General features: G+C 37.5%; 1 protein-coding gene across 1 annotated transcript in view; it reads right to left on the bottom strand.

Moving 5' to 3' along the window:
• LOC135481423 (cadherin-87A-like) overlaps positions 1-18,757 on the bottom strand; it is a 29,877-nt gene extending 11,120 nt beyond the window's left edge. Inside the window, exons 1-25 of the mRNA XM_064761272.1 lie at positions 18,724-18,757; positions 17,330-17,398; positions 16,647-16,733; positions 15,917-16,047; positions 15,389-15,439; positions 14,989-15,078; positions 14,440-14,550; positions 13,838-13,972; positions 13,183-13,302; positions 12,395-12,473; positions 11,452-11,506; positions 11,195-11,216; positions 10,530-10,742; positions 10,291-10,308; positions 9,048-9,203; positions 8,052-8,216; positions 7,406-7,482; positions 6,653-6,911; positions 3,742-3,893; positions 3,459-3,528; positions 3,126-3,198; positions 2,275-2,459; positions 1,812-1,938; positions 1,197-1,339; positions 458-809 (exon numbers count right to left, since the gene is read on the bottom strand). Of these exons, the coding sequence (XP_064617342.1) occupies positions 458-809; positions 1,197-1,339; positions 1,812-1,938; positions 2,275-2,459; positions 3,126-3,198; positions 3,459-3,528; positions 3,742-3,893; positions 6,653-6,911; positions 7,406-7,482; positions 8,052-8,216; positions 9,048-9,203; positions 10,291-10,308; positions 10,530-10,742; positions 11,195-11,216; positions 11,452-11,506; positions 12,395-12,473; positions 13,183-13,302; positions 13,838-13,972; positions 14,440-14,550; positions 14,989-15,078; positions 15,389-15,439; positions 15,917-16,047; positions 16,647-16,733; positions 17,330-17,398; positions 18,724-18,757 (2,974 nt within the window). The remainder of the gene's footprint in view (positions 1-457; positions 810-1,196; positions 1,340-1,811; positions 1,939-2,274; positions 2,460-3,125; positions 3,199-3,458; positions 3,529-3,741; positions 3,894-6,652; positions 6,912-7,405; positions 7,483-8,051; positions 8,217-9,047; positions 9,204-10,290; positions 10,309-10,529; positions 10,743-11,194; positions 11,217-11,451; positions 11,507-12,394; positions 12,474-13,182; positions 13,303-13,837; positions 13,973-14,439; positions 14,551-14,988; positions 15,079-15,388; positions 15,440-15,916; positions 16,048-16,646; positions 16,734-17,329; positions 17,399-18,723) is intronic.
• Between the last annotated feature and the right edge of the window lie 176 nt (positions 18,758-18,933).

Consider the following 18,933-nt stretch of genomic DNA (forward strand, 5'->3'; position numbering starts at 1 on the left):
TCTTAGTTGCTAAAGCTGGAGTCACTTCTGGGCAATTAAACAAAAACGAATGAAACAAACCAAGGGCAACAGGACCAGATATGTAATACATAAGATTTAGGTATGACCAGCTTTACGAATGAACCACCATAATGCAGTTTACCCAAAACCTTATTGTACCAGAATTCAGTGCATTAAATATCTGATCTTATAATGGTGTTGTAAATGTGTTGTGATGTTTCTGAAAAAGGTAGGCATGACATCCTGCTGGAAAAATGGCATGTTTCAGCACCAAAAGTACGTCTTAACAACATTTACTTGTCCCCAAAAATGTACTTCTATGGCTGAAATTTTAGATCATTTACTGTAGAATATTGCAGGATTCCTTTCCCATTTTCCCTCAAAACAGCATATTTTGACTTTTGTATTTTGTGACTGCATCACAGAACATAGTGACAAATTTAGTCTCAAAACTCACCCGTCTGAGGGTTGATGTCAAAGAACTGGCCAGGGTTTCTCACCATCTCATACCTATCGATGGCTCCATCAGGATCTGTGGCCACAAGGACACGTACAAACGTCCCCTGGGCCTTCTCCTCTTCCAACTCTTGATAATACACAGGATCTGCCACGGTCCATAGTGGTTTGAAAACAGGTGCCTTGTCGTTCACATCGATAATGTCAATGATAAGTGTGCCTGTGCCAGTCTGCCATGTTGTCGCGTTTCTGTCCACCACTATGATTGGGTAGGTCACTAGTGAGGTCTCATCACGTGACAAGTTCCGATTGGTTCGGACAATGCCAGTTCTCTCTTCCACAATAAACAAGTCCTATAATAGATTTTATTTGTAATAAAGTAATTTTATTTATTTATTTGATTAGTGTTTTACTCCGTACTCAAGAATATTTCCCTCATCCAATGGCAGCCAGCATTATGATGGGAGAAAACTGGGCAGAGCCTGGAGGAAACCCACGACCATCCGCAGGTTGCTGCCAGACCTTCCCACGTAATAATGTAATTACATATACATGTTTTAATTCGCTAACATTAGAGTCCCTGAAATAAAGGCTGAAATAGTTCTTGTTGGGAAAAATAAAAGGCTACTGTTGATTTTTGCTGACTACATTTGAATGTTCAAATTTCAGTGAATTATTGAAATCAAAACAGCTGATAATTACAAACAATATATATGGGCTGTACCTGGTGGCAGACATACCGTAAAGTTATACACACTGCGATCAACTTCTCCCCCTGTGGGACTGTAAGCTCTCTTTGGTTCACCAAAGTAGTAATGCAGCTCAGGGTAGCGATCAGGGTCTCGCCCAGTTATCGTTGTGACAATGAAATTAATCTCAACATCTGAAAACAGAAGAATTATGGTAACGGAAATTACTGATACAGATATTGATGTCTGAACCACACAATGTAAAACATATATACAGCATATTGCTCCTGCCCCAGCACATGATGATCAAGGCATAATCAAGTCATGTAGACTAAGTACAGATTTTCAAGTGTAAAAATTTGCATTAGCTGGATACCTGGATAAATTCTGCTTTTACTTGCTAAATTCATACTTTTTGCCCACCTAATCTATGTTACTGCTTTACTATATTTGCACAGAAGTATTTCTCTGAACAGCATTTAATGTATAGTGTCCAGTTTCTTTGCTAATGTTTTGTGTAGCTTTCTATACTTTGAAAGTTTCATTAACTGGGCCCAAGATTAGTGGTAATTTACTCTTGAGCTTATGCATTCATCTCTATAGTGCATAGTCAAACATTTCCATAATGGAGATTTTTTAACTGTGACTAATGACTTGTAAACTTACTCTCAAAGACAGCAGCTCGGAGATTGGCAGGCTGGAAATAAGGATTTCTATTGTTGCGGTCCAGGATGTAAACAACAACAGTTGTGGTGCCAGTCTCGGACGGGTTCCCGTTGTCACGGGCCTTCACCTGCAAACACACAATACCGTAAAGAGATCAGACTCAGAATTGGCTTACCTCTTACTCCCAGTATGAAGCAAGCCAAGGATTTACCAAGTTAGGTAAATCAGAAGGCGCAGGCAAGACTCAGCTGACAACCCAATTAGAATCCTCTTTCTCCTCTGTGCATGGTAGATGTTCTAGCCAGCATATATGGTCTATACACATTTTTCAAACAGAAGGTTGACTGACAGTTAAATGCACCATGTCATCCATCACATATTCATTTTGTGTTCCTTTACGAATATTGCATATGTTTCAGTACTTTACTGGAATCACTGCTTCACAAGTATACAGCATACATACCAGCATACGATATTCATTTTGTACGTCATAGTCGAAAGTTGCATTTGGTGTGGTAGTGATGGCCCCAGTAGTGCCACTGATTTGGAACTTGTCCTGATCGCCACCGTCGATAAAGTAAGTGATAACCCCTGCCCCTGTTGTTGTTGAATCTACGTCCACAGCCGAAACGGAGGTCACGGGTACAACTATGACGAAACAACAGGCAACTCTCAGTGAAAACAATGACAAAAAGGAAATCTAATGTGAATTTTGAAGGTAATGAGTGACACTGTTAATGATGATAGATCACTATTAAAGCTGACCTACATGTATATATTCCAACCATTACAAGCCTAAACAACATCACTTTTACAACAGAATTTTAATATAACATGCTTAAAATTTAGATAATATCTGGGTGGAGCAGAATCATCCACCAGATTGTCCAGTATCCAAACTGACCATGGCATTGCTGGTTGACTCTATGAACAAACTACTCAAGACAAGACGCGTGTGTACCAAACAAAATCCCATCAGATTTACCACCTTTCTATGTGTGCAACTCAAGAATTTCAACCTGCACTTTGTTTTGGAATCCGGAAGAAGCCAGAGACCTTACTAAGTCAGACCCGGATTTGGAACCTGTACAACTTCTACTGCATTCACACTGTTGAAACTGGCTAATTTACAGTTTATTGCATGATTTCAGTTCATTGCTCGAAATAGCCCTTTTTTTAAATAGGACTCTAGTCCACCTAAACATGTGCCCATGAAATGATCCATTTGCTATTAAAAGAGATATGCACAAAATCCAATCATCAACTAAGCAAGAAAGGCCATCAGTAAGTGAGCTACAAACATACGACACTCACCTCCTCTTGTGGTTTCTGGGATAGAAGCATTGTAACTTTGAACAAGAAAGGATGGAGGTCCATCATTAAGGTCCTGAAAATAAAAAAGAAAAAGCACATACAATTCAGGAATTCATTATCTGGCATTTTTTTTTTTTCATTTTTATTTTCTTAATAAAACAAAAAAAACAGGAACATTTTTAAAGCCTATACACTCTGTGCCACAGACTGATGTAGAAATTTTTCTGTCATGCCCTTTAGCAGGAAAACGGTAAAGCCTGATTTTACCGCCAGCTTCAATGAATACCAGACAAAGGGAAACACTGGCATGTGTACTTATGTGCTAAAACTTACAATAACTGTCAATGTGACATCAGCAAATGCCTCCTTCAATCCATCAAAGGCCCGCACCTTTATCTTGATTCTGAAATGAAGTTTGAAGCATTTGTGTATAAGATTATAACACCAATTTGTCAATTTGTTTAAATTTTCTTTCATAAAGAACAATTCCTACTTACTTACAGAGACAAAATGTTCATGAAAATAACAACCTGAAGAAAATTTGTCTTGTACAGTTTTATAAATGTTCAGTGAATACTGTTTTCTGCTTGGCTTAGCACTCCTTTATAGTACTTACTCATCGGTGTTAGGTTTAGTGTCACTGAATCGCACTGGTCTGCGGGCAGTTATTGATCCAGACGTAGCGTTGATCTGGAAGAGATTTTCGTCTGTGCCGTCCTGGTTGATGATAATGTAGCGGATAACAGAGTTTTCATCTGCATCTGTTGCCTGAAACAAATACATCCAAGTTTTTTTTTTTTTGGATTTGAAGAACCATTGCAGCCAGAGATGTTCTTGTGAGAGCAAAAATGGCTCTGTGGAGAGACCTTTGGCACAGTAGCTGTGAAACCTCACAGTTGTTTCCCCATACCTTGAAGATTGTCGCAAAAACCTTATGCCTTCTCCTTTGACAGTGCCACAGGGAGATAGAATAGTTTTGGAAGTTAAATCAGAAAATTAGTGATTAAAAATTGATATAATTTCATCGAACTTGTTGCCTAGTGAACAAAGTGCGGAATGCAAAGGTGTTTAGTACATGAAAAAAAATGTGAAGGTAACGATACACAGGATTTACTGCAAACCATACCTATTTCACCTGATTACTGCAGGCTGATAAATTCCATGAAACGACAGGTGATTTACTGTGAACCATACCTATTTCACCTGATTACTACAGGCTGATAAATTCCATGAAATGACAGGTGATTTACTGTGGACCATACCTATTTCACCTGATTACTGCAGGCTGATAAATTCCATGAAACGATAGGTGATTTACTGTAAACCATACCTATTTCACCTGATTACTGCAGGCTGACAAATTCCATGAAACGACAGGTGATTTACTGTGAACCATACCTATTTCACCTGATTACTGCAGGCTGACAAATTCCATGCAACAATAGGTGATTTACTGTGAACCATACCTATTTCACCTGATTACTGCAGGCTGACAAATTCCATGAAACGATAGGTGATTTACTGTGAACTATACATATTTCACCTGATTACTGCAGGCTGATAAATTCCGTGAAACGATAGGTGATTTACTGTGAACCATACCTATTTCACCTGATTACTGCAGGCTGATAAATTCCATGAAACGATAGGTGATTTACTGTAAACCATACCTATTTCACCTGATTACTGCAGGCTGATAAATTCCATGACACGATAGGTGACTTACTGTGAACCATACCTATTTCACCTGATTACTGCAGGCTGATAAATTCCATGAAATGATAGGTGATTTACTGCAAACCATATCTATTTCACCTGATTACTGCAGGCTGACAAATTCCATGAAACGACAGGTGATTTACTGTGAACCATACCTATTTCACCTGATTACTGCAGGCTGACAAATTCCATGAAACAATAGGTGATTTACTGTGAACCATACTATTTCACCTGATTACTGCAGGCTGACAAATTCCATGAAACGATAGGTGATTTACTGTGAACTATACATATTTCACCTGATTACTGCAGGCTGATAAATTCCATGAAACGATAGGTGATTTACTGTGAACCATACCTATTTCACCTGATTACTGCAGGCTGATAAATTCCATGAAACGATAGGTGATTTACTGCAAACCATATCTATTTCACCTGATTACTGCAGGCTGATAAATTCCATGACACGATAGGTGACTTACTGTGAACCATACCTATTTCACCTGATTACTGCAGGCTGATAAATTCCATGAAACGATAGGTGATTTACTGCAAACCATATCTATTTCACCTGATTACTGCAGGCTGATAAATTCCATGAAACGATAGGTGATTTACTGCAAACCATATCTATTTCACCTGATTACTGCAGGCTGATAAATTCCATGAAACGACAGCTGATTTACTGTGAACCATACCTATTTCACCTGATTACTGCAGGCTGATAAATTCCATGAAACGATAGGTGATTTACCGCAAACCATATCTATTTCACCTGATTACTGCAGGCTGATAAATTCCATGAAACGACAGGTGATTTTCTGTGAACCATATCTATTTCACCTGATTACTGCAGGCTGATAAATTCCATGAAATGATAGGTGATTTACTGTGAACCATACCTATTTCACCTGATTACTGCAGGCTGATAAATTCCATGAAATGATAGGTGATTTACTGCAAACCATATCTATTTCACCTGATTACTGCAGGCTGATAAATTCCATGACACGATAGGTGACTTACTGTGAACCATACCTATTTCACCTGATTACTGCAGGCTGATAAATTCCGTGAAACGATAGGTGATTTACTGCAAACCATATCTATTTCACCTGATTACTGCAGGCTGATAAATTCCATGAAATGATAGGTGATTTACTGCAAACCATATCTATTTCACCTGATTACTGCAGGCTGATAAATTCCATGAAACGACAGGTGATTTACTGTGAACCATACCTATTTCACCTGATTACTGCAGGCTGACAAATTCCATGAAACGACAGGTGATTTACTGCGAACCATATCTATTTCACCTGATTACTGCAGGCTGATAAATTCCATGAAACGACAGGTGATTTTCTGTGAACCATATCTATTTCACCTGATTACTGCAGGCTGATAAATTCCATGAAATGATAGGCGATTTTCTGCAGTCAAGTGACCTCCTGAATATTAACAAGTATGTGTAAACAGTCATGGCCTAGTTTTTAACTAACACATGATTGTAGCATGATTGTTTATGTGTGTTAGCATGGCATGGTTACTTATTTCGACATTGTGAGCCATTGTGTTGAGCTTGTTCGCTAACCACTCGACCGCGGAGGAGCTGAGCAAATTTCAGACAATGCAGAGAGCGTGGTGATCAACACAACTTAAGATCACCTATATAGCTCTTACAACCTGGCGTCAAATTGAAAACAATGATTACAGGACAGAAAATACCAAAAGAAAGACATATTCACCAACTGATTTTCAAAGAGGGAGAGAAGCTAAAATGCCAGCACACAGACTGCCACATTTACCTGAACATTGACAGGTGGATCGGGCAAGGTCTCATACTCCAAGATGGTGCTGCCGTATTGACCAATCAGAAACACTGGCTGGTTGTCATTGACATCCAGGATGTTTATTCTGAGCTTCGCAGGCACGTCTTGACCTTTACCACCCTCGTCTTTGGCGATCACAATCAGTTCATAGAACTTGACTTGTTCATAGTCAAGACAGTAACTGTTGCCACAGTTACCCACTGTCACGTCACCAGTGATGGAATCAATTCTGAATCTGAAGAAATCAAAACAGGACATAAAAAAGACTTTGGATATTTATTTATTTATTTACTTGATTGGTGTTTTACGCCGTACTCAAGAATATTTCACTTATACGACGCCGGCCAGCATTATGCTGGGTGGAAACCGGGCACATCCCGGGGGAAACCCACGACCATCCGCAGGTTGCTGTCAGACCTTCCCACTTACGGCCGGAGAGGAAGCCAGCATGAACTGGACTTGAACTCAAAGCGACTGCATTGGTGAGAGGCTCCTGGGTCATTACGCTGCGCTAGCGCGCTAACCGACTGAGCCACGGAGGCCCCATTTGGATATTTATAGTAGCACTCATATGTATATTATATGCACTTCCAAATATGTTGCACTTCCAAATATGTATGTTCAATCAGTTTTTTATATACTTCTAATGTTCTCCCCCAGATTATTTCCTGAAAGGATGGAGTTTGTGATCATGGCTGGCATGACAAGGGTTAAGCGGGCAAGCCTTACTTGTCAGATTCTGTACCAGACAGACTGTATCGAATACTTGGTGTCCCTAGCTCTGGTGTTGTATCCAAGTCTGTTGCCTGAAATTTAAATTTTAATTCTTGAATACACATGCATATGGCAAATTAAATACACACAAGCACTTAAAATCTCAAAATTTGGCTACAAAACTTTATTTCATTCTTATTATATAATAATATCTTTATTTATCGCAGGTAGCTCGATCAATTTACAATGAAAATGTTCTTACCCAAGGCCTTCACAGAGAAAACAATATATAGGAAACATGTACTTCAGAGTCCAATCAAAACATACATCTATATATATATATATGAACAAGATAATTAAAGCATCGTGTAGTTTGAAAAGTGAAACTACATACATTCACACATACAAAACACAACAGCACAATGAATAGTGATGTCACTGCAGCTCTACCAACCAGCAGGAGAAGTAGGGTAGTGGGGGAGTGGGGGACGGCCGTGTATCCACCCCTTACACACATGCACAGAGAACAAACAATGTGAGTTGGAGATGGCCCCTTTATCATCCAAGTTTGAAATTATATCTTCAAGTTATACTATAAGTAATATTCATGTAATTATAACAGACAATTTACATAATCAGAAAACAAAAGACCATGACTTACGGACACTTTGATGACAAATGTATTCTCCCCAGCATCCTCTCTGACAAAGGCCGTGTAACTGGAATTGGTGAAGACGGGAGCATTATCATTGACATCCGTGATCCTGACTGTTACTGTGGTTTCACTGGAAAACAGTTCTTGGGTTCCTCTTTCCTGAGCAATAATCTAAAGGAAAAAAAACAACAGGATACTGATTTTTACTGAGGGACCTCTGCTGTCTCAATTAAGGTTACTAGCCTATCACAGCTCAGTTTGGTTGGTTGAATCTAGGCTGGAATGGGTCTACTGAGGCTAAAACAAATGGTTTCACAAAAACTTAAAACACACAAGTGTTTCCTATAGATTCCCTCCCATTTCTCCTGACCACATATCTCACCTCTATCACATAAGTTGGTTGTTCAAAACCAAACTCAGATTCAAGGGATTAAACTAATTCCACTATCACATCATTCTTATTGGTTTCCTTACAACTAAAAAATGATTACTGTCAATGACGCCAATACATCCTGATGACAATCACAGGAAAAGCCACTCTACCTTGGAACGAAGTCATCAAAAACACCTTAATTCCTCAACAGTTTCGCATATAAGTTTATGCACATTTTTAATTTGATTTTGGAGACAAAACTTCATTGGTTGAACTTGCCAGTTTTAGGGCTTCACAAAGAGTATAATGTTATCAGTCTACACAGAGTAATGCCTTTAGCATATGCTTGAATAAGCAAACATGCAAAAAGGCTGAAGAGTTACAGTATACCATCATCCATGTATATGACACACTGACTTCATCAGCCAACTGATAAGTCACCTTACGCATTGTATTTACCTAAAAAGAAAAAAAAGCCCAGTTTGTCAAAAAAGTGTATTTTTAGAGTTAAATACAGGTTAAAGAATACTGTCTGTCCCCAAAACCTTGATTTTTACAGTAGGGTATCCTACCTTCAAGAAAACCTCTCTCAGACCAATATCACAGATCTCAGCCATGAAATTACTTACCTTCATTCTGTACTCACGTGGGCCCTTCTCATAGTCTATCAGGCTGGTGTCCCTGACCTTCATGCTGGCCGTGGTAGTACCTTGCCCAATCCCGGGGAACACCTCAAACTCACGAGTGTTGTTACGGAGAAGAAATGTGTACGAGGTTCCAGCACCCTAGAAAATCCAAAATCTAACTTTTAGCCAACTTTCTCTAAAATGTCCCTAAGGATGGCATGATAACCTACATGTGTATATAAATATGACACATGCGTAATGATAATGAAAAGAGCTGGCAAGTCATTTATGTATGGTAATGTAGCAGATACAGTTTTTACCCCATATAGTTCCATGATTACATTTACAAATCCAGCCAATGTACAAAATGAGAATATCAGCACAATACCACATGCTGCAGTTTTCCATTACCCAATTTAAGCTTAAGTCAAACCAGATTTAAAAATTTTAGGACTTTAATATCCCTGCCAAAAATACACAGCCAGCCAACGAATTAGACTGACCTCATTTCACTAACAGCATCACAAGTCAAATATTTCAGAGCACAAGACAAACAGAATCTTCAGCAACATTGATCCAAAGCATTTATCACATTACTGATGCAAACCAGAGCCCATGGTAAATGTAAAAGTTGTACAGAAGCACTACACAGCCCTTTCACCATAGTGACACTGAAAAGCAGTTACCACTGCTGGTTGGAATGTATGCGGCAAATCGTCAACAAATGATGCAGCATGAACGCATAAATGCAAGAAAAATGACATACAGAAAACAAATATCCAAACTGGGAACAATTACGTAAACATGCCTGTAGTACTTCAGGAGACATACTCCATGAAGAATGTGATCATCATGCACAGATACTTATGACAGGAAAATGATCAGAAAAGGAGAGGAAAGAGAAAGAATCGAAAAGAAAAGAAAAAAAAAGTGACGAAGGTAAAAAAGTGAAGATTTTGTCGATAATCCCAATATTGGGATTAAATGTAATACGTAACCATGTACATCTGTAGTAATACCATACATGCAGTTAAACAGTACTGGCAGATAAAGTATGCTTGACAATGGACACGGATATGCATATCTGGATTATCTCCCCTTGATAAACGTGCCAAGCAACAATCACCAGCATCCAATGATAATACAAGGCACATGCAAATGAAAGCATGCTGAATGACAGAAATGGAAGACTTCAATTCCTAGTTGGTATGACAGAGGGCACCTTATACATGCAAAATAAACCTACCGCTTCTAATAGATACAGCTGCAAAAACAGAACAAATCTAGAGCATTTAGAAGATTGATTCTTGGTTTACTCAATTCATATATATTTTTACAGATAATCATTGATACACAAAACCACACAAAACCACAAAAAATAATATCTGATAACTTATTATCACATTAGTTAAACAATATAAAAACTTGAAATAATGCAAAAGAGCAAGTGAAATCAACATCATTTTTTAATGTGCCAAAACTCACCGAATCTGAATCTGTAACAGTCATAAAGAGGCCAGGTAGAGCGGTTCCTGTGGGAATATCTTCTGGGATAGACACCGTGTATGATGATTGGTCAAACGTGGGAGGGTTATCATTGATGTCTTCAACGGTGATCCGTACTGTTGTTACCGCTGTTGTTTGAGGGTTATCCCCCAGAAGTGGAGGAGTTACGGAGCCGTTGAGTACCTCCCTTGCCTGATGGATAAAACATCATAACAAAATAGTTATTTTGAGCCTGTTTAAAATGTGCATCAGGACACTCACACAGTATCAACTGAGGAGTACTTTTAATCCATGATTATAAATTTTATTGATCTATTTAGAAGAGAATATTATGTTAAGGTATGTTTGCACATGTGGGCCATAGTTTTATAGGTCACATTCAAGTAACAGATTGGGAAATCACCATCCATATGATGGCCAACTTTCTCCCTTGAATATATATGAATATGGTCCTTTACAGGCGGTATTTTTTAAACTAGCAGACAAATACAACAGAATAACAGACAATTATTTTCACCACAAGCCACTTCACATTCAAGATGACACTGCCTAAAGTTTGGCCTGTAAAAATGCATTCAGAAGCAAATAAAGCCATAACCCCATTCTTTTATGCCAACATTTACGTTTTTATAATAAGATCTAACTTCACACAGAACACAAGTGCTCCTACAAGGTGGAAAAATAATCGACTGGAATGAAAAACAAAAAATGTGCCACTCAAAACCAAGCTAAACCTTAGGTGAAATACAGTATTTCTCATTCCATGACTGGTAAATAGTTACTTGTAAATATGACACAATGTGAAGCGTGAGGTTAATACATGGGTGTGCATATATACTGACTTTGAGACCAAGAACAAGGAAGCCTTGGTTGAAGTCTCCATTCTCACGGTCAATCTGACGGGCGGGTACTGATCTGACCAGTCACACTGTCCATTGTGAAGTAGTTAAAGCGACCTGAAGAAGATAACATTCACTTATTCAGGCACAGAGCTGGTTGCATATAGGTGATTAGCATTACACAAATCTTACCACCTGCTCATTTTCATAAATGCCACAATATGGCTGAAATATTGGCATTAATTAATAATCAACCATTCATTCATAAATGGGGGGGAGGTTGTGCGTCACCGTGGCTCAGTTGGTTAATGCGCTAGCGCAGCGTCATGACCCAGGAGCCTCTCACCAATGTGGTTGCTGTGAATTCAAGCCCAGCTCATGCTGGCTTTTTCTCCGGCTGTACATGGCAAGGTCTGTCAGCAACCTGCCCAGTTTCCTCCCGCCATAATACTGGCCGCCGTCATATAAGTGAAATATTCTTGAATATGGTGTAAACACCAATCAAATAAAAAAATTCATTCATAAATGCCTATTTACATGTACAATCAACTCTAGTGACAACAACATTCAGTACCATGAAGTTCAATATAAAGATCAAGGGAACCTACGCACAGTTCTTCAATATTTAAAATGGAGATTTTAATTTCTGACAACGCTTTAATATCATAAAGCTATTTAACGGAGATGTATTTGTAAAATGCACCAGGTTTTGTTGTGTGTTTTTGCTCAACGCCCTTGCTTGCTGTCATATTTTGTTTTGTCATAGTAAAACCAATCACTTGATCCCACATCACACCATATTGCAAAAAAGAGAAAATAAAGCATTATTTTGCATTTCCAAAGATTATTAATGCAAACCGTTTTCTATTATTGTTTGGACATTGACAAAAAGGAGTTACAAAAATAGCAGCTTAAATAGAGCCATAACCAGTAATCAAATACATGTGACTTCAACTAAGTTTCCTCAGTCCATGCAGTATGTTACTGGTGTAATGTACAACTTACTGTCATAGATCTCGTATCTTATCTCACGAGGGTTACCCTCATCTCCATCTACAGCTGAAACCTTTGTCACCGGGAATCCCTGAAAAATTTACAAATAAGAAAAAATGTTAATAAATAACTCAATTAGATCATTTGTAACAAAGGACCGAAATGTTGAGCATATGTCACACGATTTGTAAAACAGTTTTTTTTACACAGGAGGGTATGGTATTGTTTGTCAAACCTTAAATTGCAGCTCAGTTTAACTTGGAATGACATTCGGGCGAGATTATTTATTTATTTATTTGATTGGTGTTTTACGCCGTACTCAAGAATATTTCACTTATACGACAGCGGCCAGCATTATGGTGGGTGGAAACCGGGCAGAGCCCGGGGGAAACCCACAACCATCCGCAGGTTGCTGTCAGACCTTTTCATGTACGGCGGAGAGGAAGCCAGCATGAGCTGGACTTGAACTTAGGGCGACTGCATTGGTGAGAGACTCCTGGGTCATTACGCTGCGCTAGCGCTTTAACCGTCTGGGCCCCGGAGGGTATGGTAGAAACCATGGCAACGATCAGGATGAGTGATTAATGCCGCATCAGCAATATTTTATCCTAATTGTATATGACTATGATATACAGCTATACAAGGACATTCACTGGACAAAGCACCTATAGAAAGCTACTTTTGATTTCATAGTTAGGAAATGTTTAGAAAGAGTTCATTGTACCTAGTCTTTAGTCTATCTCTACTGGTAAAGATGATAAACAGTAATGATTGAATGATAAAGAGATGAGACAACTTACGATGGCCACATTTTCCCTGATGGACTGGCTTGGGGCATACACCCACTTGGGTGGTGTATCCTGTACAGGCTCTACGGTGATTTCCACGCTGATTGTCACATTATTCTCAGGGTTTCCGTCCTGAGGAAAAATAAAGTAGTCACACTGTACTTAATGGACTGACTTATTTATTTATTTATTTGATTGGTGTTTTATGCCGTACTCAAGAATATTACATGATGTACTGAGCCCCGAACAAATTACAAATCAACTGATACAAAACTGATGAAATGAAAGTTTTGTTTCCGAACACAAAAACATAAACTGATCCTTAAAACTTGCAAGATGAGCATTGTACATGCATCATATTTGCTGAGTGCATTACAGAAAGGAGTTCACAAGTTCATGTATGTATAAAATGTAAAGTTTCAGGCAAGAAAAACTGAAAAATATGTATATATATATTTATCATTCAAATCAAATATACTTCAAATGACAAATACAACTTATGATTTGCAGGATCAACATAGTATCATGTACAATAACTGCATCACAGAGTTCACAAGTCCATGCACATGTACTTAACCTAGTTTCAGACAAAAGAAATAATAAAAAACAACGTAATTTAAGATACTTCAAATGATAAATACAGCACGGACAAATTCGGATCACTTACGTATGACTCAATGGGCACTTGATAGGACCTCTGGGATTCAAAATCAACAGTTCCTTTCAGTACAAGAACACCCTGCCAGTTTAAGTTACTAGCTTGAAGAGTCTTCAGGCCAAACTTCTCGCAGGTATCAAGAGCCTGTAAAGCAAAGCAGAAAATTATCTTATACATGCGTAACATTCCTAGTGACTAGATGAATAATTCATAACTACTAGTCACATACAACAAATTGTAAAAAGACATAAGGATAGATGGTGTCTTCTTCAAAAACAATTCTCGTTAGTTTATTAAAACCATAACATTCATGAACACAATATAAAATCAAAAGTGATACAAACACAAAAGTATTTACTGGCTGAATTTTTCCACATTATGAAAAAATTGATTGTAGACTTGCCACACTATCACAACTATTGATTAATACCCCCAAAAGGACAGATTCATGTCTACAGCACTACTGGCCGAGGCAGATTGACTGAATCAAGGACCAGGCTTCAGCTGAATCAGACAGCTAGCACCCACCTCTCTGCACCACGACACTTTTTACAAACAAGACAATACCCACAAAATACTAAAGGCAAGTGTCAAAACTTAAACCTGTTTACCTCAATGTCAACTATCTTTTCTGGGGCACAGCGGACTTCTATAAGCCGATTGATGGTGTCTCGGTCTCTCACGGACAAGTCTTGAATAATAGTAGTACCAACAGCTGCATTCTGAAATACCAGAGTTAACTACTGATGCACCTGGAAAGCCTACATTTTAAAAAAATGATTCTTACCTTTCACAAAAGTCTCCAAACATCACAGCACAGTGTACACATAGAGCCATTTTAGTTGCAGTTTGCGCCCAAACTTTTATTTTTTATTTTTCAGTCTTTTCAATTTTTATTATAAGTAACAAGTAAAAATAAGATGGTTTGACAAATAAAAACTTTCATTTTCATATAAATTTCAAACATCATTTTAGTCAAAACAAAGCTTTCTTTATGCCCAGTAGCCTTTGGGGACAGAGTCTCTAAGTGCTGTATTAATGTGGCAGTGAGAGTAGCATTCCATTCATGCTATTATCTATTATTACTATACTCATCCTGTCTTAAATCAATCATTAACAGCGCTGGTTTAAAATGCATACTATTTTTTGGCCCAGCATACCTCCGAAATAGAGTCTTTGTAAATGTCTCTTGTAAAGAGAGGCAGTTCATCGTTGGTGTCTATCACCTGGATGTTGACGTCTTGACGCGTCTAAGGAGGACAAACAAAGGAGCGGTATAAGTCACTGCACAGTATTGCAATGTCAGCCATTACATGGTCTTATGTTAGTGTCAGCTATTACATGGTATTACAATAATGTCACTTCCACATTATGACTGATCAGAAAAAGGGTTAACCCACTGGACATCTGTTCAGAGTAAGAGCTGAAGAACACTTTACCGTTCAATTCTGACATTGCAGAAAACACTCCAGTACATGTACATGATAGAAATGCCATCTGATGACATGAAAAATGAAAAGAAAACACTAACAACAAAGTAGTTAAAACTCAAATACTCACTTCACTTGTGCCATCTGAGGCAATGATAATCACATTGAAGGAAGGTGCAGACTGGAAAACACAAGGTGATCGGTACAAATAAAAAGGGTGCTGGTATCTGGTATATTTCCTAATTTAATACAATTTCATCCATGATGGAAACTGATAGGAAATATGAGCATCATAATTACACAGCTAAGTTGACAAGCTGGTATGTACTTGTGAAGATGTCATGTATCAAACATAAATATCTTAATGGTCTTGAGGTAAATTTGCACATTAAAATATCAGCATGATGAGATCCAATTGAATTTGGCAGATGAACTTAATATATTTAGTCTCATTCACAACAATCTCTTCATCAATCCAATTACGGATACTACTCTTATATTTTTCTGCTTAAAAAGCTTGTAATTCCTCTATTCAGAAAAAAAGCTGACCTACCTACTCAAAATTCACAAATTCAGATTATAAGCAACTTTTTAATTTTAGCATTACCTAACTTTATAGGATTAAGCTGCTATGACCTGCTATGCTTAGAGTACCCACCTCATAATCTATTTTCCGTATAACGCTGACACTGCCTGTCTGAGCATTAACCTTTAGGAAATCAGCCTGTATACCATAGAGAACTGGTAGTCCCTCAGGATCCCTGGCCCGCAGTGTGTAAACTATATCACCTGAAAAACAACACAAACAATACTTCTTAGTAAATTAACTGCTTTACATTTTCCACATCTTGACAAAATTTAAAGGCCAAATCCAACAACTGAAGTTTTTTATTCAAAAATTTTGCTTCAAGATATCAAGTAAGAGTTTACTCATAGTTATCAAACAGAAAGAACTACGTTCAGAGATGAATGAAATTCTACATTTGTGTCAAAATCTTGACACAATTTCACTAGTCCTTTTTCACAATGCCTTTTTTCAAAAGGTTTCTTCCACTATATCAAATATTAAAGCCAGAATTATTTCCAGAGATGCTTTCTACCATTAGACTTCTAGGTAACATCAATCTTCACATACTGTATCCAAATATATATTTATTTATTTATTTGATTAGCGTTTCATGCCATTCAAGAATATTTCCCTTATACGACGATCAGCCGAAAAAACTAGGTAGAGCCTGGAGGATATCCACGACCACTGGCAGGTTGTTGACAGATCTTTCCACATACGGTCGCAGAGGAAGCCAGCATGACCAAAAATATAAGATTTCTGCTGTCTCATATTACTTTCATTAAATCATAACAGGTATACCAGAAAGAAAATGACTCACCAACAGGTGTGTTTTCTCTAATCCTAAAACCTTTAAGATCTCCATCTGTCAGAAATTGTGGAGCCAAGTTTTGTGCCAAAATAACATCTGAAATGCAAATACATGAATTGTAATTCTTCTATTTTATTTGTGATATTCCATGATGTTAAGGCTTTCCAGTTTGCAATATGGTAGCAAGGTCACTTCCCTGTAGGCCAATAGAAAAAATATACAATATATGCGTCACACATCCAACTTATTTCACTACTGAATGATAGTATATGTAATAAACTTTGAATTTAACAGACTAAAATTTTCTGAAGTCAGAACTGACATATTTGGCATATACATGTAACTACATGTAAGTCTACAGTGTACATAGAAACAAAGGTTACTCCCTGTACTTAACAAAACACTGAACAGTTTCTCATTGCATAAAAACAAAGTAACCCTGAAATTTGTGTGCGTTTGTGATCTACTGAAAGTTATGTCCCATTTAAATACCTAAAATTAGAAAAATTGACCACAATGAAAATATAACATGTTACTACAAACAAAGGAAATAACTGATATAACCACCAATTTTCGTAACAATATAAATCATCTGCATGTGACAATCAATACACATATCTAACATCAGTTTCTAATTTGATCAGATCACTACGATTCAACCAATGATGAATTCTCTATATATGCCACTTTACCTGAGCACAATAATATAAGAAAAAGAGCAGCCAGATTAGGATATACTCGCCCCATCCTCCTGGCTAAACCTGAAAAGTAAAAGAAAAATATGTCATCATGTTTAACTTCTAATTATCAAATCCTACATAGATATATATATAGGAAGAGATACATGTACGTACTCAGAACAAATGCCTCAAATTAAGGACAAAGTGACCTAGTTCCAGGTGAAGTACACAAGGGACGGGAAATTGTAAAGGTACCTTAACTCCCCAGCCTTTCACATGAAAGAGCAGATTTCAGAGCAATTTATGCATGTTTTAACTTGATCTAGAACAAAACTACATTGGTTAGATTGGCCAATTTCAGGGCTTCACAAAAAGTTTAATTTTATCAGTCTACACAGAATAATGCCCCCAGAATTTGCTTGATGAGACAGCTTGCAAACATGCGAATTACACTAATTGATATCGTACAGGTTTTAGACAGACAAAACTTTGGAAGTCAGCCTGTATAATGAGAGAGCAGGCTACGGTCTAAAGCGGTCAGTTATGAGTTGAGCCACATGGGATACCAGATTTAACTTGAATAAACACTTATACATAATACCCATGCAATTGATACTAAAATGTAGAAACAGAGGAAAACAGTAGCTTAGAAAAAATAATCAGAAGTTAGAAACACTTCTCATAATGCATGAAGTATAAAACTGGTTGGCACTTATAATTTTGGAATTCACCATAAAAATTTCTATTTAAACTGGAGGGTAAGCTAAATCCTGGTGTCAGTTAATGGTTATAATGGTTTGCTACCAGTTTTAGACTTTGAATAAGGAGATGATATTAATCCCCCAGGTATCCTGCAGAGGTAGCAATCTGACTGCATGGACACCTGCTGTCAAGCACTGTGCTAAAAACACTGGAAGTCAGAAGCCCTGAAATGCAAGCTCAAATGTGCCAAGGTCATAAACAGCAAGGAACTATTTTAATCCCATTCAGTAAGGCAGAAACCACATGCTATACCCTAACTGACTGGATTGTGGGAGGAATCAATACAGTCAAATAGTATAACTATACATGTATGATACTTTTTGATACTATTGCCTTGAGCCAATATTGGCATACCGTTGTACAATAAAGATGATTCTAATTTGTGTAAATGCATTTTCTTAAGAAGGGAAAGCTTATGAAGGGAACGCAGATAATGGTACAAATCTATGAACTGTTTTAAATGTCAAGTACATAATAATCAGAATATATAAAACAGGAGAGAGGTCTAAGTACTATTTACTACATCTTGAAAAAAATGCCTACACAAAGAAGACAACATTACCTTCTAAAAATTTGTTTTAAGCTAATTGAAGTCCCATGAAATCAAAATTATTTTTCACCTTATAGCTTGCATGTGTACCTACAGCAATAATACATATAATAAATATCAGCCGACATGGTGTACATACCAGCCTACAATATGAACAGGACTACATAAGTTCACTGAACGCTGCTGTAAAAAGTTTAAGTTTATAAGAAAGACAAAAAAAAAACAGTTTCAGTAAACATAAGAAAAATTATTGACGTGGAAACGAATAAAAAATATTGATGCATGTTATTCAGTTAATTATAGA

The sequence above is a fragment of the Liolophura sinensis genome, chromosome 1 (assembly GCF_032854445.1).
Source record: "Liolophura sinensis isolate JHLJ2023 chromosome 1, CUHK_Ljap_v2, whole genome shotgun sequence".
Taxonomy (NCBI): Eukaryota; Metazoa; Mollusca; class Polyplacophora; order Chitonida; family Chitonidae; genus Liolophura; species Liolophura sinensis.